General features: G+C 37.4%; 2 protein-coding genes across 3 annotated transcripts in view; both read left to right on the top strand.

Annotated features, from left to right (window-relative positions):
* met (MET proto-oncogene, receptor tyrosine kinase) overlaps positions 1–14,140 on the top strand; it is a 54,443-nt gene extending 40,303 nt beyond the window's left edge. Inside the window, exons 13-21 of one of the 2 annotated variants that reach the window (XM_067436870.1) lie at positions 812–968; positions 1,633–1,773; positions 2,210–2,446; positions 5,475–5,555; positions 7,633–7,814; positions 8,002–8,111; positions 8,288–8,453; positions 10,107–10,243; positions 12,074–14,140. In XM_067436870.1, coding sequence (XP_067292971.1) covers positions 812–968; positions 1,633–1,773; positions 2,210–2,446; positions 5,475–5,555; positions 7,633–7,814; positions 8,002–8,111; positions 8,288–8,453; positions 10,107–10,243; positions 12,074–12,284 — 1,422 coding nt within the window. In that variant the 3' untranslated portion in view covers positions 12,285–14,140. The remainder of the gene's footprint in view (positions 1–811; positions 969–1,632; positions 1,774–2,209; positions 2,447–5,474; positions 5,556–7,632; positions 7,815–8,001; positions 8,112–8,287; positions 8,454–10,106; positions 10,244–12,073) is intronic. The other variant, XM_067436871.1, reaches the window with a different exon arrangement.
* A 2,207-nt stretch (positions 14,141–16,347) lies between these two features.
* fam185a (family with sequence similarity 185 member A) lies at positions 16,348–23,436 on the top strand. The gene is made up of 8 exons (XM_067436873.1): positions 16,348–16,895; positions 17,129–17,238; positions 19,673–19,765; positions 19,920–20,058; positions 20,133–20,174; positions 20,252–20,347; positions 21,610–21,744; positions 22,445–23,436. The coding sequence occupies exons 1-8, from the start codon at positions 16,493–16,495 to the stop codon at positions 22,561–22,563; spliced, it is 1,137 nt and encodes a 378-aa protein (XP_067292974.1). The 5' UTR covers positions 16,348–16,492; the 3' UTR covers positions 22,564–23,436.
* The last annotated feature ends 145 nt before the right edge of the window (positions 23,437–23,581 follow it).

Below are 23,581 nucleotides of genomic sequence, written 5' to 3'. Positions count from 1 at the left end.
TCAGGCTCTGCCTGATAAGATGCCTCACTAGTATTTCCTTTCTGGCCACCATTAGCTCAACAAGAACATTAAAAACCATTTCAGGCCCCGATTCGGGCCCCAGACAGTCTGATATGATTGGTGCAAAGATCAAGGAAACGTTGGCCTCAGCATAAAGTGCTTATCTGCCAGGGAGAGACGGACAGCGTGCGTGTGACACGATGCTCTAATCTGACCCCATCACAATATGGCGCGGTAAAACTCATCTCAGCCCAAACTCAATAACACTGCACCACATAAGAGAGGCTCTATCTCTGATCCAATTTCCCCTCCTGCCTGCAGTGGATGTGTGCGTTTCATTTTGCCATGCTGCTTTATGAGCAGTGAAGCCCTCTCTCTGAGTGTAAACGCTCCCTGAGGATGTTTCTAGATGGATTGTTGTGATGTTGGAGGTTCAAATGTAAACAATTCGCGGCATATGAAATCTGAAGCAAATGTGCTGCAGATGTGATGGCATGGATGTTCCCTGGTTGTAGCTTTGCATATGTGTGCTTGTCTTTTTGTGGGGCTTTTACTTTTGGGCTGGATTTTTTGCTAATTAATCAGACTGATGCTCTAAAAATACTTTTATAATATAATGTTATTTTGTATAATACGTTTTTTTTTTTTTTCTAAGTATATCCCATTCTTAATGTGTCGGATTTTATATGGAATCCCCCCCATTACATAATAATAATTATCAATATAGTTAAAAAAAAAATAGGTACTAATATTTATATGGTCACTAATATTTACTGAAAATAACATGAAGGAATTTGTGTATCCATTGCAGTGGAAGCAGGCCACATCATCTGTGATCCTAGGTCGTGTGGTCTTGGCTCAAGACCAGGACTACAGGATACTGATAACAGGAGGAGTGTGTGTGTCCATCCTTCTACTGCTTCTCGTCGGAGTCTTTGTTTGGGTCAAGAGGAAGAAGCATATTGATGGTATGTGACTGTCTGTATCAATTTATAAGCTTTTAGCTGTTTTTGCCTACTGTGGATGTTTCAAAATAAATGTAAAAACACTTTATATGCAAATGTTCCACATCATTTGTATAACTAAAGAGCAGCTACATCTACCAAAAAAGTATGCAAATATTGACTTTTATATCCAGAATGGAAAACTTTATTATTCAAAACAACTTTAGATGCAGCATATAAGTCTGTTCTGTAAGAAACAAATTATGTATCTGTATATTCCAAACAAAAAAGATTAATATCAAGAAAAACATGCTTTAATATCTTAAGCAGTTTTCTTGCTTTAAGGATGTTTAGATATTGTTACTGCACAACAAGTAAAAAGTATAGATTAAGAAATCATTTTTTGGCAGTAATAGCATAGCTCCCTTTTCATTCAGAAGTTTAGCAACCACCTCTGATTCCAGCTGCTCTCATAACCGAGATGTTGCTTTTGATGATGGTTATTTGATATGATATGAACTGCATTTTAATGACATGAGTGTGAGATAAAGAAAGAGAAAGAAAGAAAGAGGTTTCTGGGTTTGTTTGTGGGAGTTGACACTGCTTAAGTCAATGGTGGAGCGATCTGTCCCTTTTTTCTCTCACCTCTCCTTGGTCTCTCTCATTCTCTGTCTCTCTTTGGTTGTAGATTTAGCTAAGGCTATGGTTTGGTATGACGGCCGGGCTCATATTCCGCACTTGGACATGTTGGCAAACGCGAGGAGTGTCAGTCCGACTAATGAAATGGTCTCTCACGAGTCGGTGGACTATAGAACCACTTTGCTTGAGGGTATGTTCTCACGCTTCGCTGCGTCTCGCTCAAAACACACTGCTGGTGGAGGTTTGCCTTATCTGCTGATCTCAGACCAGCTTTGCTTTTTTTCTTTTCACGGCTGTGGATAGTGAAGACTGGTCTGATCATCACTGAAAGACAACTTTTTTTCCAGTTCTCAAAACACATACGCTTTCTGACCTGACTTTCTGCTCCCTCTTCACTCTCTCTCTGAAGATATTACATGCTCCCTTGCTTTGCCTCTGCCTCCTTTTTTGTTTGAAAAGACAAAAAAATCCCCTCTCATCTGTATAGCCGGGTTTAGAATTTCCTCAGCTCTTTGTAGTTGGTGTAATGACCCTGTCTGCCAGACTTTCCCTGCTTTGTTCAGGTGACCCCAGGCCTCTGCGAACAAGTCATTGACTTTTGACCTCTCGACCCCATTGCCTTGCAGACCAAAACTTGCCTCTGTCGCAGACAGAGTCCTGCCGGCCTCATCTCTACGCTCATGCCCATGTGGATCTGTCCCCAATGCTGGGGCAGATGGAAGGGGATCTGGCGTCTCCACTGCTGCCCTCTAATGCACCCATAGATCTGGGCAGCCTCCATCCTGAGCTGCTAAAGGAAGTGCAGCACGTGGTCATCGCCCGGGAAGATCTGCTCTTACATGTGAATGAGATCATCGGAAGAGGTGAGGGGACACCAATATCAGTGTTAAAATGATGGTCATGACTGCTTGTTGATATTCAAACGTTTAGGGTTGGTAAGATTTTTTTTTAAATGTTTAGTTTAGCTACGTTTAGTTGATCAAAAATATTGTGAAATATTATTTCAGTTTAAATTGTTTATATAATAATAAATGTTAAAATATAATGTATTCCAGTAATAGCAAAGATGAATTTTCAGCATCATTACTCCCGTCTTCAGTCACATGGTCCTTCAGAAATCAATCTAATATGCTGATTTGCTGCATTTTCAGCATTTATTCGAAGCAGAAATATTTTGTAATATTATAAAAGTTGTACTGTCACTTTTGACAAATTAAATGCATTCTTGCTGTATTCCTTAAAAAAAAAAAAAAAAATCTTAATGTCTCCAAATGTCTTAATGTCTTACTTTTACAAAATAAAGGTTTTGGGGTATCTTGGCAGGCAGGCACCACATTACGTAGGTTGGATACTTGGAATTCATTTATTTAAAAAAATTATACATAAAACGACTTGAACGCACCTGAATACAATGACGAGTTAATGTTAATTTTGATATTTTTAAGGGTATCAATTAAAAAATGTCAGAGCGATACAACTGTCCTGATATCTAAATGAAGAATAAAAGCCTCATTAATCTTTTTTATACTTTTTTTTTTTTTTAAACAGGAAGACAGAACCTTGAGTGTATATATTATTATTATTATTATTATTATTATTATTATTATTTCTTAGAAAAATGTAATGAACTTTTTTTTCTGAATGTTGGTCGCACACCACATGACTTATCAGACAAAAGTTGTTCAAATAGAATTAGAAAAACTTTTGTCTGATAAGTCATGTGGTGTGCGACCAACATTCAGATTTTTTTTTTGCATAAACAAGAAAAGATATCATAGAGAGGATGGCTGTATCTGTTTCAAGTTCAGTAAGTCTCATTAAAAAATACACATTTTAAACTAGATATTTCTCTTTTTTTGGACAGTCTAATTTGTCATTGACCCAAAAATCTAGTTTCTTTGTACAGTTACTGTAACTCACAAAGAAAATTGGCAACGAAGCTTTGCGAAAAAGGTCCATTACAAGAAATCCAATAGCTCAATTTGAGGGATTTAGCAGAGGGAATCAGTTTCAGACGTGGTTAAAGTTAACAGGTTAAACTGTGATAATCAGCCCAGCAGGTTGGACATTTGAACGTTAAATTGCCTGTCCTCTTATTGTACTACAGAAGTGGGGGTATGAACGTGTGTATCATATTTACTGTGGCGCTCAGGTGAAAACCAGTCCTCCCCAAACCCTTTCACAATACTCCTAAAACCCATCACCCCTGTGGGAAAACCAAGCCGTGTGTATGTGCGTGCCTATGTTTGTGCATGTGACACAAAGCGATTTATAGAGCAAGAGGAAGAGGCCGTGCGTGCATGTGAGTATGTTGGGGTGCTCGAGGTGGCATGTGTGGTGATTTGTTCCCGTGTTAAATTCCAGGCTCATTGTTGGGCCGTCTCAGGGCTCCCTGCCGGTAATCTGACTCTGCTGCCATCTGGGAAGACGTGATAGCAGAGCTGGAGAGAGATTACAGCACTCCACGCTCTATTATTTCAACACAACACCCCAACTCTCTCTCACCCTCTGTTCTCCATGCCCTCATTAGAGAGAATACCTTGCCCAGACACTTGTAATTGGTTAATCTTTCAGTTATACACCACGCTGCCCTCCAGACGTACTGTTCAAGTTCATATTTCACAGCAATCTTGCAGTCATTCTTTTATGCGTTTGTTTTGCTCACTATTATTATAGCTCACACTAAACAAATCCTTAATTAAAAAACTTTGCTTTGCTACTCATTGCACACTATTTGTGCAAGATGTCTAGACATAACATTTTTGAACAGCAGTCGGTAACACTATAGAAGTTTCCAAAATAATGTACACTACCATTCAAAAATGTTGCGGTTGGTTTTGAAAAAGTCTCTTATTCTCAACAAGGCTGCATTTATTTGATAAAAAATACAGTAAAAACTGTAATATTGTGAAATATTATTACAATTTAAAATAACTGCTGAATAAATAAGCTTTCTATTGATTTATGGTTTATTAGGATAGGACAATATTTGGCAAACTATTCGAAAATGTGGAATGTGAGCGTGCAAAAAAAATGTGTTTAAATATTGCAAAAATCACCTTTGCATATTACTAATAATAATACATTTTGATATATTTACTGTAGAAAATTTACAAAATATCTTTATAGAACATGAATTTTAATTATATCCTAATGATTGTTGGCATAAAAGAAAAATCTATAATTTTGACCCATACAATATATGAATTGTTGGCTATTGTATTATATTGACTAATGACCCAAGGTCCAAGGTCACATTTAATAAAATGTAACAAAAAAAAAATACAATGAAAATGCTACATAACTATAAATATTACATTTACTTATCTAATCTGTCACATATGAGTGACTACAGTAAATCAGCTGTTCTTCCGTAGTAGATGGTTACTGTAGAAAGTCACGACGGAGCAGTTAAAGTTGTGCATGCACAATAGAACACCAGAAGGCCGTTGCTGTTCCATCAGCAGCTGTTGCTTAAAGTCCTTAATAAATAAATAAATAAAATCTTACTGACCCCAAACATTTGAAAAATAGTGTTAAACCATCAACACAAGATCCTATTGTACATGCCTTCACTGTATTGCCAATAAAAGGTGCAAAAAGTAAATGTACAGTAGAAACTAAAATGACCCTTATACTATCAGGTTTATGTCTCTTTTTGTGATTTAGAAAGTATAAAATCATACTGTGCAAGACAAAAAGACTCAAAGAGAGAAAGTTTGAGACCAACAGATCAGTTGTACTCCCAGCACAATATATTCACACTCCATTGTTCTTGCTTTTGGACGTGATACGCACCTGCTATGCCCACGCTTCGCTTGGGCATAAAACGCTTTGATAGATTGATGTGCTAATAATCTCTGCATCTTTTCCTGTCTTTGTGTGCACTAGGGCACTTTGGCTGCGTGTTTCACGGAACCCTGCTCGAACCAGATGGCCAGAAGCAGCACTGCGCCATCAAGTCCTTGAACAGTGAGTTTGACAACATGAGTGTTGAGGTGGTACAGTTGCAAGCACAGAGAGCTGCAGCTCTTAAACTGATTGGATGAGCCACATTCAACAGCATTCATGGGGGTTTTATTGTGCCATCCACCATGGTAAAACCACTGTCACTGAGTGGCCCTAACAGCCCAAAAATATATAAAACTATTCAATCCTACAGGAAAGATGTTAAACTACATTTAGGATCCCCATAATCATGCCACCTATTGGTTATTCATCAATTCTGAACCCAGTTTGACATCTTTTTATTGAGAAATGACATATGACTGAGACTGTTTTAATATGGCTGTGTGATGAAGACGATTTTGATGAATGCACAGCAGAGCAGCCATATCGCATTAGAGATGCCTCTAATCACGTCATGTCACTGAGAGCTTTTAGATTTATGACCCAAGTTTTCCTTTTCTGTCCCAGTTCTCAACAGCAACTATTGCCTAACTAGACTTTAAATGTATCATGGTTTACATTTTTGACAAGGGTGCTTTATTGTGTATTTCAGACTATTATAGTTTTTATTAATTATTATATATATAGGTCAGTCATGAAACTCTAGAGGGCACAGACTGACCTTAGCATGCAGCCTGCAAGCAACTACATTGTTACCGCATGGCACATGCTGACTGGCCTCTGCTAATCCTTCAGCCAATGAGATTGCTTGCTCAAAATTGAAATGGTCTGGTTCATTGTTTGCTGAGAACGAGTTCCTCTTATGTCGTGTTGCCCTACATTTAAATATGGTTTTATATATAATTTTTATTTCATTGCCTTTGAAAATGTAACTTAAAGGGATAGTTCACCCAAAAATAAAAATGAGCCCATGATTTACTCACCCACAAGTCATCCTAGGTGTGTATGACATTCTTCTTTAAGATGAATACAGTCAGAGCTATATTAAAAATGCCCTTGCAAGCTTTATAATGGCAGTGAATGGTCTGTTTTGAAGTCCATAAAAGTGCAATCTGTAACTTCCGCGAACTGTCGTGCACATGTTCACGAGAGACTGGTGTTCCAGCGTATGACGTCGGACAGAAGCATACCATAAGTTCCAGTGACGAACGTGGAACCGCAGAGGACTGAGCAAAGCAAAACTTGCATATAGAACTAGCATATTCTCAACAGAGCATCCTACGTCCTCCTAAAAAAAAAAAAAACTGGAGCCCTGTGGATTACTTTTATGATTGATAGATGCACTTTTATGAACTTCAAAACAGCCATTCACTGCCATTATAAAGCTTGAAAGAGCTGGGACTTTTTTATATAACTCAGATTGTATTAATCTCAAAGAATGTACATACACACCTAGGATGGCTTGAGGGTGAGTAAATCATGGCCTAACTTTCATTTTTGGGCGAACTATCCCTTTAAGTAAAATTCTTATGATTTTTGTTTTAGTTAACTGTAATAACCCTGGTGCATTTGTATATTAATCAAACAAAGAATCATAAAACCATCATAAATTAAAAAGGAATTGGTTAACTACTTTAGGGCTGTTCCCAGATCAGTTTTTTTTACTTTTGTGGATCCTTAGCTACACTGACAGTAGTCAGTGTAGCGTAGGATGCCTCATTACTCAGGATCAGTCTACTGTAAGACATGTACACACAGGCCTATTCTTTTTTCTGTACCCGTAAGCCTCTCTTTCTCTTAGTGAAAGGTTAAACATCTGTTTAATCTCCTCAAAATGTGAAAGCTCCACCAACAAGATTAAGCGAGGCACAGCTAAAATGGCAGGACCAACAGAATCTCAGAGCTCAGCTCGTAATGGTGCGGTCATATCACAGTAGATTATGTCTCCGCTCTGAAACCTCCCGGGTGAAATATCAGGCCATGTGTGATACAACACTTGATAGTGTTGGGGATAATTTATAAGTCATGGCGAATGGTTCACTGACAATTTGGCAGGTTTATTGCTAACTCGGAAAATGTATAGCAGGATAGATTTAAAAAGAGTAATTTTGCATGTGTAAATCTAGGCTGGGGGTGATACCAAAAACCATCGTGGTGATCTTTGAACTGCTGAGATTCTTAAAGTTTATTTCTGTGGCAGGAATCACTGATATAGAGGAGGTGTCCCAGTTCCTGAAGGAGGGCATCATCATGAAAGACTTCAGCCATCCCAATGTGCTCTCTCTGCTTGGAATCTGTCTGCCCAGCGAGGGCTCGCCTCTCGTCGTGTTACCCTACATGAAGCATGGAGATCTGCGCAACTTCATCAGAAATGAAACTCACGTACGTGGTGGCAGCATCTCCAACGTTTTTCAGCACAACTTCAACATCAGACTGTAGTTTTAGGCAGGGTTATGGCTGTTAAAATATAATAAAGATGATTAAATAGTGACAGTGCCTTGTAGTGAAGTGCTTTGTTGTTTTTATCATTATTGTTTTTTAAATGGAGGGATTGTTTTCATTCCCACAGAACCCCACAGTGAAAGACCTGATGGGTTTCGGGCTGCAGGTGGCTAAAGGAATGGAATATCTCGCCAGCAAGAAGTTTGTACACAGAGACCTCGCGGCCAGAAACTGCATGTGAGTTTTTCAACAAATTACCCTACAGTTTTTTTGAAGGATCGAGCACATGATGTACATTAGGAAGTTTTATATTCTTAAAGTATTAAATACAAATTAGAATTTTAATTGTGCTATAATGTATTTGTATTTATGATTGTTTAACCTAATGTAAATGTTGGTAACATCTCTTTTAGGCTAGATGAGAGCTACATAGTAAAGGTGGCTGATTTTGGCCTGGCCAGAGACGTGTATGATAAAGAATACTACAGCGTGCACAACAAGCACGGAGTAAAGCTGCCCGTCAAATGGATGGCATTAGAAAGCCTGCAGACGCACAAGTTCACCACCAAATCTGATGTGGTGAGTATCAATGACAATTAATAAATCATATTTAGCAAGTCTGTAACATCATCCTCAACTTAAATTGGTTTGGTTTTATTGACCAAAGACCAGTTTTTAAAGCCTGTAAAGTTAAGATTCTTTTGTTTTCCTAATGTTTTTTTTTGTCCGTTTCAAAAGTGAGATACTAACCTAACCTATTTTTGGGGATGATAGGTACACTCTCATGTTAAAAGTAAAGTATTATTTGGCATTAAAAGTACACTTAAAGGTGAACTATGTAGTATTTTTGCAGTAAAATATCCAAAAACCACTAGGCCGGTGTTATATATTTGTTCAGTTGAGTACCTACAATATCCCAGAAGTTTCCCACTATTTGTAAATTGTGAGAAAATTGCTATTTTAACTAAGGATAGGGACGTTTCAGCATTGCATTTGAGGGAGTCGCCTGTCAATTACGTCATATCTGCGTTACCCTCGGTTTCGGCTTTTATTTCGCAGGAGCGCTTTACTCTTAGCAGTGTGAACAAGTGAACGCACGGAGTAAAGTCATAACATCGTTTTGAACACACTTAAATGTATCTAATATGATAAACAGAGCTACATTACCTCAAAATCATAACCTGAAGAGCAGATCTGTGCAGGCGCCCGGCGAATGTGTCCCGTCCCGTCATAATAAAAGTCCCGGTATTCACGAGGCGGGTATTTGTTTAACAATCGCTCCAGCAGCTGTGCTCAGGTCCATAACACTCGGTTCTGCTCTGCTTTAGACTACAGTAACGTTAATAACCGCATGCATGAACGTGATTTCTGCCCGAGTCCTATTTTCCACCGGCTGTGATGAGAAGACCACATCTCCCAAGATGCTGCGCTCACACTTTGTGTCATCAAACTACGATTTGTTTTGAATAGGCGCCCTCCAGTGGACGAAAGCTGCATAGTGCACCTTTAAATAATCAAATCGAGCATTTTTGGACATCATAAATACACTCACACTTTCAAATCAAATATTATTGGTCATTAAAAGTACACTTAAATGATCAAATCGAGCACATTTGGACATCATAAGCATGTTTAGTGATCAAATCAAGCAGATCAATTCAATATCAGAATGTTCAAAACATTTTTATTATCAAATATCAATTCTGGGCATCATAGACATTCAAGACCGTGTGCCTATGATGCCCCAAAATGCTGACTATGTGGGTAGCTTACTGCAATAAAGATTTGTTTTACTGCAAATCTCCATTTTTTTAGTCTGGTCCCACTCTAATTCTGCTTATGGAAAGATTTTAAAAGCTTTAGACAACTTATGGATAGTATTAGCAAAGAATATTTCTCTGTCAAACTGACTCATGCATGAATACAGGCTCAAGGTGTGCTATGAGTCACGTCCTGTTTTCTAACTACCTACCTGCATTTTAATATAAAAATAGATGACTACACACGACCACTTCTGGGGAAATTATTTTCTCAACATTTCCCAAATACTGACTTGACAGTTCCCTTAAATGGATTTATGAGTTCAGCGTTCCTGTGCTTTTCCTCACTGTATCCCTTTTTGTTGGCCTCCAACAAACTGATGATGTTGGAGTCACTCAAAGTTCACTTGTTTTAACAGGTGCTCACTTGCCTTCTTCATAACTCATTGTTTTAAATTCGATCTTCACACAGTGGTCGTTCGGCGTGTTGCTGTGGGAACTCATGACCCGGGGTGCCCCGCCTTACTCTGATGTGAACTCCTTCGACATCACAGTCTTCCTCCTGCAAGGCCGGAGACTTCTGCAGCCAGAGTTCTGCCCAGACGCACTGTAAGCACACACTGCACACCCACATGACACACACTTGGTTCTTCATTATGACCAGTGTATGGCACTCCAAAGGGGGAGTGCGTCAACACGAGTGTAAAACAGAGAGCCATTGTTAACCACCCGCAGATTCAGTCAAGCGGTAGTAGTTCATCAAAACTCTTGGCCAACTCAGCTCTGCATGACTACCTGAGCTCAGCACACATCAACTCCCAACCCTGCCTGTTTGATATGAGTCGACCTCCAAACATTCTTTACACACCGCCGTCAAATAACCAGCCAAATAACCAGCTCAGAACAGAGATATGTGGGTCATCACTCCCTTCCCTTGTGGACGGCACAATGAGCCAGTCCTCCCAGGTCTCAGTGCTCTGCGCAGCAGACTATTGCTGGACAAACAATGGAAAGTCGTTCTGAAATGCACATCTGAAATGAAGGTTTGCACTGAAGGTTATAAATTTCAAGGCACCGGTGTCTTAAACTGCCAAAGCAAACACCTGGGATGGGAACAGAGAAATGAGATGTACACTCATGATTTTTAGCTCAGAATGAATCAAATGACAAAAAAGAATAGTAAAAAAAGGTTAGTACGATTTAAAAAAAAGAAATTAATACTTTTATTCAGCAAGAAAGCGTTACATTGATCAAAAGTGACAGTAAATACAACAAAATAAAATTCTATAAAATTTCTGGGGGAAAACTATCACAGTTTGCACAAAAATATTAAACAGCACAACAGTTTTCAACACTGATAATAATAAAAAATGTTTCTTGAGCAGCAAATCAGCATATTAGAATGATTTCTGAAGGATCATGTGACACTGAAGAATACATTCAAATAAAAAAGTTATAATACATTTTAATACTATTTCATAATATTACTGTTTGCCTTGGTGTGCATGGGACCAATTATAAAAACATACAAAATATTTCTTACCCCAAACTTTGAAACAGTATGGTATTTAGTTTGTGTTTTAAAGAAAAGCTTAATGTAACAGTAAAATACTACATTTTCAAATGTAAAAAAAAAAATTCTTTCAATATTTTTTAAATATAACAGTAAAATAATATAAATAAAATACTCATTTTTAAATGCGCCTTTGCACAAATGCACACATTTTAAAATATTGTAAAGTGTTAAACATCTATTAGTGCCACAAACAAATAATTAATGACATTTGAAAGAAAAAAAAAAGTTTTCTGAATATGTCCAGACAAATACACTTTTATTAAAATGCCCCTATTATGCTCTCGGTTCCTTGTTTTATTTTGGATGTCTTCTACAATAGGTCAAAAAACACTTACATTTTTTCATAATATAAATTGTACACCTAATTTCTCAAAAGGTCTGAAAACGGTTAGTTTGAAGATTCAGTCTCTCTAAACCCCTACTTTGTGAGAGCCTACTATGCTTTGATTGATCAGACACTCACGTCTGCTGTGATTGGTCTCCTGCTTACACCGCCTGTTGGAAAGAAAACACCTATTACCACGTATGCGTTTCAGCTCCAGAGGCTTCCTCTGCACTTGTATGTCGACAACACAAAACTCATCCAGGCCTCAGCTACAACTACAGTATTATATGCAGACTGCCATTATGCAAATGTTACATTGATAACAATAAGTGAGACGTGAATTGCTGATGAAACGTTTCAGCTGTTCATAATCGATTATTTTCTTTAGGAGACAATAACTCCATTTATGGTGAACCTTGCAGACATTTTACAGTTATATTAGAGACTGCATGAAAGGTCATATTCGAAAAAGCATAATAGGGGGTTTTGATACAATGTCATGACTACCTTCTACCTTCCTGATCTACCTTCTTTGTAGATACAATGTCATGATCGAGTGCTGGCACCCCAAACCCGAGCGTCGGCCCACCTTTTCAGAGCTAGTGTCCCGCATCGCCTCCATCTTCTCCAGCTTCAGCGGAGAGCACTACATCCTCCTCAACACCACCTACGTCAACATTGATAAGATGACGCCCTACCCCTCTCTCATCTCCTCTCAGAGTAACCTCGACCGTGACTGCTGCACCTGAAAGACAAAGTCACCAGACAGAGGGAGGGAGAGGAAAACGACAAAACAAAGCCATTGCTGTTCATGATAGACACTGGACTGGCTGCCAGGGGTGGATTTCATCATTAAAGGAGGAGGAACGCTGCCCAAGGACACTGTGAAAGACTTAAAAGGCACGAACCCTCCCTTAATCGCTGTAAATAGATTACGATGAGCCGTGACCTGTGGAGTTGAGGTTCTCCAGTGGAGCATGAGATGGTCCTGATCCCCTGGGACACTTGAGTTGGCACCCCATTAACGTTTCATCTGTAGGGTTGCATTTCAGTGCTTCTTGCAGTCTGTGGCCATCTGATTCCTTTATGCTCCAGGAAGATGCTTTCGAACCAAATGACTTAAAGACATCTCGACGGCATTGTGTTCTCTGGCGTAACCTGAGCGTACGATGACCATTTTATTTTCTGTGAAAAGTGTAATAAAATGTTGTGCATGCCTTCATACTATGAACTGAACGCAGCATAATGAAGATATCAGGTGAACACTGGACCCACGTGACGTTTGATGATGTCAACGTTCTTGTGATGCCTGTACGTCCAATTCAGACTTTAAAAGACGGATATGAACGATCTGATTCCGTTTTGTTTACTTCTGTTCGGACGAATCTTTTCTGTCCTGGCCATTTGAATCTTTCCGACAAGATTTCTTCCGTAGTTCTTATATATTTTTATATAATCTGTTTAGGTTCAGTGTCAAAGCGAACATACTTCTAAGGTCCGCATGGAATCTGTGCAGCTTTTTTGCATTTTCCCCACCGATTGAGTGAGAAATTCTGTGGAATGGATTTAAAGTCAATAGGTAATGGCATTATACTTCCTTAATGTGATTCATTTCTGAATGAAACTTAGTGGAAAATGTGTATAGTTGAGTGGAACAGGTGACGTCACCCGAAAAGGAAAGTATTTTCAGAAGCGGAGAAAGTTGGAATGACGTGCACAAATGAATGCCCTTAATAAAACAGTAAATGTGAAGAAAGTAAATGGGGTCCATATGAAAATATTAACATTGATAATGATAAGAAATCTTGAGCAACAAATCAGCAAATCAGAATGATTTCTGAAGGATAATGTGACACTGAAGACTGGAGGAATGGTGCTGATAATTCAGCTTTGCATCACAGGAATAAATTACATTTTAAAATATATTCAAATAGAAATCAGTTATTTCATATTGTAATGATATTTTATAATATCATTGGATTTATTGTAGTTTTGATCCAATAAATGCAGCTTTGGTGAGCGTTAGAGACTTTCAAAAACAAAAAATCTTGCCTACGCCAAACTTATTGTGGGGTATATTTATCATACAGACCCTATATATAAAATTGCCAATACATTTAACAGAACATACAAGAGGCGGGTGATGCGTGGGTCTTTGTGAAGGGCAGATGCGGATTCAGTGCAGGCCTGTATGTTCCTATGTAGTGAAGATGACTATGAATGTGACTTGCCATAACGGACTACTGGATGATGTATATAATTTGTCTCTTTAACCTTATTGTCTGACTTGCTGTGTGATATATGTGTATATATAGCCTATGACACAGTACAATATTGACAGTTTGGTATACCAGTCGAATGAGGTCAATCAACATTTCATTTTATCCTTATGTGAGTAAAGAAAGTGTTCTTGTTATAAATGAACAATAAACAGGCTGATTCTTGATTTGTTTTATTAGTTTCACCATTTATAAAAACCTTTCTTTGATTCTGTCAGACTGTCTTGTGATTTCTATATGGAGTTCAAACTAAAAAATGGTACAAATGACAATATTTCTGTTGTTCCAGTCATGATAATAAAGTTTTATGTGTGTCATATTTGAAATCTGAGTGAATTTACCCTCTTCTTTGTGCTCTATCTAGCAAATGTCTCACTCCATCTCATTGACTCTATGTGTGAACTTTGACCATGACCTTCTGATCACCCTCAATGCTCTTGACTCGACCATCAGCCACTGCTGTCTAGACAGGCTTTTTCATTTCCTCTTTAATGGTCTCTTCTTGAAAAGAAGGGTAATACTACCTGTCTGAAAATACTAAAGCTAAGTGAATGAAATATGATTTACAGGTACCACCTGTGATACATATCCTCTCATAGACATTAACCACACTTTTTACTATAAGAGTTGAAAAGTAACCTAATTCATTGAAAACAATATGGTTATTTAACTTGCATTAAAAAATGTTACCTCATTGTAGCTTTAAAATGCTTTATTAAATTCTGAACTTGGCTGTCCTAACATCGAGGACAAATCCTAAATCCCTCCTCATAACTCAACACAAATTCATAAACTAATGTGGAGGAGGAGGATGACAAAAACTATGCACTGTTATCTGTTATCAAAAGGCCCTATTGTAATTCTCTGTGACTTCACGTTATGTGAAATGGCTAGAGTGCCACCTACTGGGCGATTTAGAGCCTGCATACATATCATTAATTAAGAATAGCTGGGCAAGAGAGCAATTCATGGCTAGTTTTTTTTTTACTGTGGCCTTTTTATTGTGGATCATGAATCATTTTCAGTTAAAATAAATTCCCTTGGGCCTTCATTCAAATAACTAAGACTAGCTACAAAAGCAATGAGGTAGTGTCATGAATAACGTTGCTCCTAGCAGAAAACCAGACGGGAAATCCGCCCACTATGACGTGGTGTCTGCTCAGCTCAAAAACGACTTGCACTGGGAGTTTAAAATCATCAAGATATTACAATTATGACTATGAGCTACTTACAACACAGTAGTACATTCTATCTATAGCGCTTCCCACTGGCATATGGAAAAACAGGTTGGGTCTGGTTTCATCTATATTGTGGGGACCAATATCCACACAGGAACAGGAAAATGTGAAATCATCCAAATAAATAATAAATAAGGCCAAAAATATAAAAGGGTTGTGTTTTGTGCGAGTTAGTGAATAGTAAATATTGGGGTGAAGTCAGCTAAAATAGGCTAAAAATGGGCCAAATAATGTTGTAGCATCCCAATAACTGACTTGTCTTGCATTGTTGCTTCAACACTTGTTGACATGTAACACTAGTTTTGATTGGTCTGAGTTTTTTTTAAGATGGGCAGGGCAGAGAGTTACATGTTTGTCAGTTTGTCAGAGAAATTGTAAGGTAGTGAGCCTGGCTGACATATCAATTTTGTTCATCACTAATAAGGAAGCTAAAGCAATTATGAGCAAGCTCACCAACAAAGCAAAGTTGGTGACAATGTTTTGACATGCTCTTTCCAATAAAAAAAAAGTTGTGAAAAGGTCATTTTAGATTGAAGCTGGTTATGCTAAAATGGGCTGCACACACACACACACACACACACACACACACACACACACACACTTTTACATAGAAGTTACAGAGAAACTGAGGGTGGAAATAGGGTTATAGGACTAGGTATGCATCCATACAAAATCCTAAGTCTTTTTTTTATTGCATTGCAGACATGGCGGGAGAACAAGCTAAGAAAGGAAATAGAGAAACAATAAGAGAAATGGAAAGATGGCATATTGCATAAAGGAAATGTTTAAGTGTTTGTGTTTTGTTTTTGTCAAAGATGTTCTAATCTTACACATATTTGACAAGCATATATACACACACAAAACATTACAATGCATAGAAACACACTATATGCTACGAATGATCAGTAATTTTTTATAGCATTGTTTATAAAACACATTTGCTTAACTTTCTATTTATTGAAATACATTTACTGTGTTTTTTCTATGGCACATAAAGACAATAGTGTCAATTTACTTTTAAAATTTAAATTTTAGCTGTGTTGTATTATTATAGTCTATTCTAGTCTAGAAGCCCATGCTAATTATTATTTTTTTAATAGTATTAGATCTCATTTTAGCTGACTTCATCTGATCAAAATTACTCGCTTTTAATTTACAATAAGCCACAATGCTTTGTTTTTTCGTCTACTATTTTTAATCATAAAGACATCAGTCACATCTTGTCATGATTATCATCAGTATCACTGACTGGCCTTGACTTCACTTCCCATAATTCTTTTCGTGCGGACGCGCGCTGTTCCGGTTTTGCTGTGCGTCGCTTGCGTGAATTAGTCGAGACATAAATACCTTACTACTCGATGCGTACCACTACAAGTAGCATTTTGCTCTAATGAGCACTTATGTTGTTTTGATATTTGCACTCAAAGTAAAGCTTTAGTTATGTTTGCTTGTGCAATTAGACAGCGGTTAGGTCACGGTGTTTGCTTGGGCTTAACGCCCTTCACCAGGGCTTTGAGCTCTCAGGTTCTCCGAAGTTTTTCAGACGCTTCTGCAACAATCAAAGACTTGAATAAACCTATAAAGAAATGGGAATTATTAGTTAGTCCTTTCGCGAAGGTCAGATGTAATTTAGGCTGTAATATATCCATAAAACCACTGGATCCGCATGCTTTTCCTGAAGCGGATCGGGCATTTATTACTGTACACGTGACAGATGCGAATCAAACTGTTAATGTAAACAGATTTCATGTTCATTATGATGATCAAAGCAATGAACTTCAGATTTTGTCCGATGAGGTGGATAGCAATGCCACTGTTGAACTGACAGCACCTACTAAATGTGGTAAGAAGCTGTTCAGCTTTGTGAAGTAAATTTACGTCTTTCTTATTATATTATTAATAGTGATTAGTCATTGTGTTTGTGATATTTAATACATTTTGGGTTTTTTTTAAATGTTATAGACTGTATTTACAGCAAGCGAATGTATTAAGTTAATGTAATAAATGTTCTCTTAATAATGTAAATTCATTGAAATACATGTGAATCCTTCTAGTCCCTCCTGTCCATCCCTTCAGATCTCCACATCACGACTAAAGACAAAGGCAATGTGAAGATCCAGAACATGGAGAGTGACCTCTGCCACGTGCACACAGAGAGAGGACACTGTGTCCTAAAATCTTTAAAGGTAATGCATAGCTTTTATCATTTTAATGTAGTTTTTTTTTATCATTGAGTCCGGGGCTGCAAGAGAGTATAAGGGGTCCACGGAAAAGAATAGATTAGAAGAAAAAAAAAGTTTTAAACTAAGTAAATAAATGGATATATACATAAATTATTGAATCAAATTTTTTATCTAAAATAAATAAAAATGGACTTAAATAAATTAATAAATAATATATCTAACAATACATTTCTATTGATCATTTGTATTTACTCAAAAATACAACGAATATGGTGAAACATTTCAAATAACTGTTTTCTATTTTAATATACACTACATTTAAAAGTTTGGGGTATGCAGGTTTTTATTCAGCCACGGACACATTAAACTGATCAAAAGACATATTTTTATATATTTAGATATTTTTATATAAAAGTATATTTCAAATAAATGAACTTTCTATTCATCAAATAAACATTTTTTCCATAAACATATTAAGCAACAAACCATTTTTTCAGCATTGATGATAATAAAAAGCTTTAATAATAATTGAGCATTATATCAGTATGTTAGAATGATTTCTGAAGGATCATGTGACACTGAAGACTGGAGGAATGATGCTGAAAATGCAGCTTTGCATCACAGTAAAAAAATACATTTTTAAATATATTCAAATAGAAACATTTTATTTTAAAGATGCACTATGTAGGATTTTTGCAGTAAAATATCCAAAAAACACCAGACCAGTGTTATATATTTGTTCAGTTATAAATGAGCTTTTACAATATCCCAGATGTTTCCAACTATTTGTAGATTTTGAGAAAATTGCCATTGTAACCGAGGAGCAGGGACATCTGAGCATAGCGTCTGAGGGAGTCGCCTGTCAATTACGACATATCTGCGTTACCCTGTTTTCGGTTTTATTTAGCAGAAGTGCTTTACTCTCACTGCAGTGTGCAACAAGTGTCACAGCAGCCGCTGAGCGAACGCACAGTCATAACAACATTTTACGAGTAACGTCATAACATTTTAAGCACACTTAAATGTGTCTAATATGATAAACAGCGCTGCTTTACCTCATTCTCATGACTAGGGGTTAAACGACTTCCGATTTTTTAAAGTCGACATTTATGTGATGAAAGTCGAGTCGACGTCGACTAGTCGCTGATGACGTCATTAATGAACATATAAGCCTGAACCTTGAGCTGAGACGAAATACAGGTCTTCAAGGACAGCTATGGCATATGACACAGCACTGCCCATAAGGTTATTGGTCCTACATAACAGCTTCTGAATCAGTTCTTTTGTCTTATGGTCGTTATATTTCTCACAGATTTCTGCTCATGCTGAATAAGTTAAAGATAAAGTTACACAATAAAAATTATATGTATATGAATGCATTAGTGAGTGATTGCATGTGAATGAATTCTATCTACTAATAGGCAAGCTGTGAGTTTGTTATCAAGAAATATATGCTAGAACTTTTCAGTTTCTAAGCTTCTTTATTGATAAATCACAGAACAGTGTTGATAATAAATTTCTGCGCTACTGAATGGTTTTGTATGAGGCGCGCGATCTCCGCGTGATGTGCGATCAGCTATGTGTGTGCGTTGCAATGCAGCACGTATTAGTTTAGCGCGATGATTAACTTACGTGTACAATAAGCGTGCATTCTCCTGATCAATTTTGAGAATCCAAATGGTGTAATGTAATCAAACATCTTGTGGAGTCTTGTGGAGAGCTCTGAGTATGCATTTATTTGTCATTTTTAACTGTTGAAAACAGAACCTGTTGCGCCCTCTATAGGCCAGCGACTAGTCGACGTCAAGCATAAACCGTCATAGCAGAGCATTAAGGTCGATTAGTCGGTGCAACCCCTACTCATGACCGTTAAAATGGAAATGGCGACGGCGACTGTGTCCCATCATCATAAATGTCCCACTGCTCGCGAAGTGTGTGCTGAGTAACAATCGCTCCAGCGGTCTTGCTCAGCTCCACAACACTCGGTCCTGCTCTGCTTCATACTGCAGTAACGTTAATAACCGCATCCATCAACATGATTTCTGCCGGAGTCCTATCCCGATTCTTTTCCTTCGGCTGTAAGGTGAAGACTACGTCCCAAGATTCTGCGCTCAAACTTGTCATTAAGGTACGCATTTGTTTTAAATAGGCGAGCTCTAGCGAATGGAAAAGTTACATAGTGCAGCTTTAAACTGTTACTTTTTTTTACTGTATTTTTGATAAAATAAATGCAGCCTTGGTAGACATCCGAGATCAAAAACATAAAAAAATCTTAATTTTTCCAAATATTGACTGGTATTGTACCCCTGAGTATATTATTATTGTTATTATTATTATGTGTCATAAAGGCACTAGAATACATATCTTTATTTTTGTAAGTTTCTTCTTTATTTAACTTTAAATAAGAATGTGTTTAATTCTTGGGATTTTTGTTTAGGGTCATGAGGTTAAAGTTCAGTCCACAGGAGGAAATGTCACTGGACTCAATACCTTACATGGGAATGTAGATATCAGCACATCTGTGGACAGTGTAAGTAGTTTTGATATATATATATATATATATATATATATATATTATATATATATATATATATATATATATATATATATATATATATATATATATATATATATTACTGCATATATTGTAAAATTGTTATTAAGTCATTGTTTTTGTTCTCCAGAATATTGATATTAAGAAAATTCAGGGAACCACCATGAATCTCTCCACAGAACATGGGGATCTTAAAGTGAAAGCCATCTATGGCGAATCCACCTCAGTGTCAACTTCTTCCGGGAACATCCAGATTGGCCACGTACACGGTGAGGGAACAGGACGATAATGGCTGATTTTAAACACCTGATGTACAGTTAAGACATGTGTCGTTGTTTTACAGGTGAAGCTCTTATACGCAGTGAAACAGGAAACATCGTCATTGGTAAGTGACCAGTGTGAATGGACAGTAGGTCATTAGTCACTCGTTTAGTGCACTAAAATGTCCTTCCTGCCCCCCAGACAGCTCAAGTGGTGCCCTGAAGCTGTTTACTGCCACTGGAAACATTGATGCATATGTTGGTCAAGATGGAGCTGCAGAATTTCACAGTCAACAAGGTACTAATAATGGACATCGAAGAAACTTATACACAAGATGAGTCTAGTATGAACATGTCTACTTACCTTAAATCGCCTTAAAATCAAATATTTTTTAAAAAGTCTTTCAAATGTATTGTACTTTGATTAGCTGACTTTAAAATGAAAATGACCCCGTGATTTACTCACCCCCAAGACGTCTCAAGTCTATATGACTTTCTATTATCAGATGAACACAATCTGAGATATATGAATAAATATCCTGACGTTTCCAAGCTTTATAATAGCAGTGAACGGGGCTCATACAGACTCATGCGATAGGCGTCTGGGAGAAGCTTGATATTTCACTTTATAACGTTTTAAATATGGATGTTTTTCTTTTTTTTTTAAACCATCGATTTGCTTCAGAAATCGTGAAGCAAAGAAGTTCCCATGAACTGTCCGTGAGCTATGTTGTGTTCTTTAAAGGTCCGCCTGTAAACAAATGTGTGACGCCAAACTCACTCGTTGAAGAAGAAAGCCGTCGTGTTTACAACTTTGACAAAAAGCACTTACCAAGATCAACTAAATGCTAGAGTTTCAAAAGTATGTGAAGTTTCTGGCAACATTGTTGCAGAAAACTTGCACAGCATTCTTGAATGAATAATTTATCGATGCACGCCGGTCTGCTTATGCAGGGACATTGCCTTTACATTTTCATGTCCTTAAAGGGATAGTTCACCAAAAAATGAAAATGTTATGTTTATCTACTTACCCCCCGGGGGCATCCAACATGTAGTTATGTAGTAATTAGAATCAGACCCTATTAACATGCATTATACGAGCAACGGTTAGAGTTAAAAATCTTCATTTGTGTTCTACTGAAGAAACAAACACACCTACATCTTGGATGCCCTGGGAGTAAGCAGATAAACATCAAATTTTCACTTTTGGGTGAACTATCCCTGTGAATATAACTGTGATTGGTTGCATTACATGTCAGTCACACGTACTACTGGGCAGTGCTTGGCCAATGAAAGCTGCAAGAAACCTTCTGCCGTCAGCCTGAAGGTCTGGCTATGCAAAACTATATGCACCTAGGATGGATTGAGATTAATATTTAAAAAATAGTCAGATACTTCTGATACATACTTACGGACCCTTGTGACTTTGTGTCAAAATCAGTAAGTCTTCAGATAATTTGACTTTCTTACAGCAAGGCAAGATTAATTAAGATTGTAAAATGTCACATGGTTATATTAGTTGATTAATAATGTGTGTTTTTCACCTTGTCATTGATCCAGGTGCTGTGAGTGTGCGTGTGCCCTCCACTATGAAAACAGCAGTGCGGTTGTGTGGAAGCTCTGTTAGCATTAGCTCAGAGACAGTATGTCGAGAGACTGAGCGTACTTCAGCTGATGGGAAGACGACGGTCACAGGTGAGTAGAAGCCAAACCCTCTGTGTGTCTTTTAGCTGCTTGAAACCTACCTCTTTGTTCATTTGCAACTCTAGAGCTGTGTCTGAAAACCTAGGCAGCTGACTCGTTGCCTCGCTGCCATATCAGACAATGACTTGTAAGGCAGTGTTTTTTGCATTAAGGCACATCATGAAACAAATTTCGGACAGACTTCAAGCTTAGGCAGTGTAACAGTTTAATGATCTGCAGCAAAATGGAGAGAGCTTTGGTGAGAACTAAACACGTATTTAATTACTACATTAGTAATTTCTTGCTAGAAATGACATCAGAAGTGGAAAATATTGGTAAAAAACGTACATTTACACACAAACTGACCAGCAAACGCAACTCTCAGACGGCATCTTTTTTTCCCCATCTCAACTGTCACTGAATGGAAAGCACAGGATTGTGGGATACCAAAGGCAGCGAAGGATACATGTATGCTGCCTTCAAAAATCAAATAGATCAAGGTATCTCAGGAGACAGGAAGTGATGCAAACATTAGATTCAGACATGGATTGATGCCTTCCTGCCTTTAAATGTGTCCTCCGAAGGCAGCATTTTCCAGGTGTCGGACACAGCCTAGATCTTATCCTGGAACCCAAACATAGAAATTTGAGTATTTAAACTGCATTGATCTAATGTATTCTATGCATTCATTACATTCTGTGCATTCCTTTAGCTCATTTGAATGGAGGCACGTGTGAAGAACACTGGATCAAAGCCACTGCTGAAAATGGTGCTGTGGACCTGAGAACCCAGAGCTGGTTTGAGACTCTCAGACTTGGAGCTCCAAGTTAAAACCTGCACAGAAGCACAGGGGACCAAAAACAGAACTGACAGAACCTCATTGCCATTATAACCCACTTCAGTTAAGGTTTATAGTGGATCTTGCATATATCTGTCCAAAGAGACTTCAATGCAGTGGTGAATGCAATAAAATACATGTTTGAAACAGGAGGCGTGTTTATTTTAGAGGTGGGGTTGTGTGGGGAAGTCCTGCCTCAAAAGATCCAGTATGAAACCAAAGATGGCAGCAAATCCTGATGGGGATTTTTCTACCTTTTACAAGGGGTGGTACTCATGTTTTACACATATTACAATAGCATGTTACAGTTTACCAGGTTAGATGTTATATAGTACCTACATAATTGACAAAAAAGACTGTACAAAATAAATAAATAAACAATTAAACTTTAAAGGTTTTGTTAAATAATTTTCACAATAGCTTATGTACAAAATGCATATAAGGTTTGGGGGTCAGTAAGATTATTTTTTTTTGTAAGGGTGCATTTATTTGATAATTTTGTGAAATATAAAAATTTCATAAACCGGTAACTGTAAAGTACTAACACAATATTAGGATATTATTGTTATGCCTGATCGGTGTAAAGTGCGCATAAGAATGTTATTGGTATGGATGCTAATATAGTTGTAGTTGGTGTGAACGGGCCTTAACATCCATTGAATCCATTTTCATTGTACAAACGGTTTATTTTTGTATACAGGTGAAAAATATTCTGAAGATTTCTAAAATAATCTTTACACTAAACAATGGTTCTTTTAAGACCATTTATTGAAAGATTTTCTGTAGACAAAAAACAACAGTAAATCTGTTTTTAAATTCTAATGTTCATATGCATTTTCTGTGAAGCTGCTTTAAAACAATATGTATTATGAAAAGTGCTATACAAATAAATGTGAATTGAATGGTATGTTGTTGACACATTATCCATTATTTCAGAATTTGTATAGCATATCTAACCTTATTTTTAACTAAATGAAAACGGGTGCATCCTGTTATGGTCCAATTTTATTG

Source organism: Pseudorasbora parva, chromosome 25 (genome assembly GCF_024679245.1).
Source record: "Pseudorasbora parva isolate DD20220531a chromosome 25, ASM2467924v1, whole genome shotgun sequence".
NCBI lineage: Eukaryota > Metazoa > Chordata > Actinopteri > Cypriniformes > Gobionidae > Pseudorasbora > Pseudorasbora parva.
This window is presented reverse-complemented; position numbering and strand designations above follow the sequence as displayed.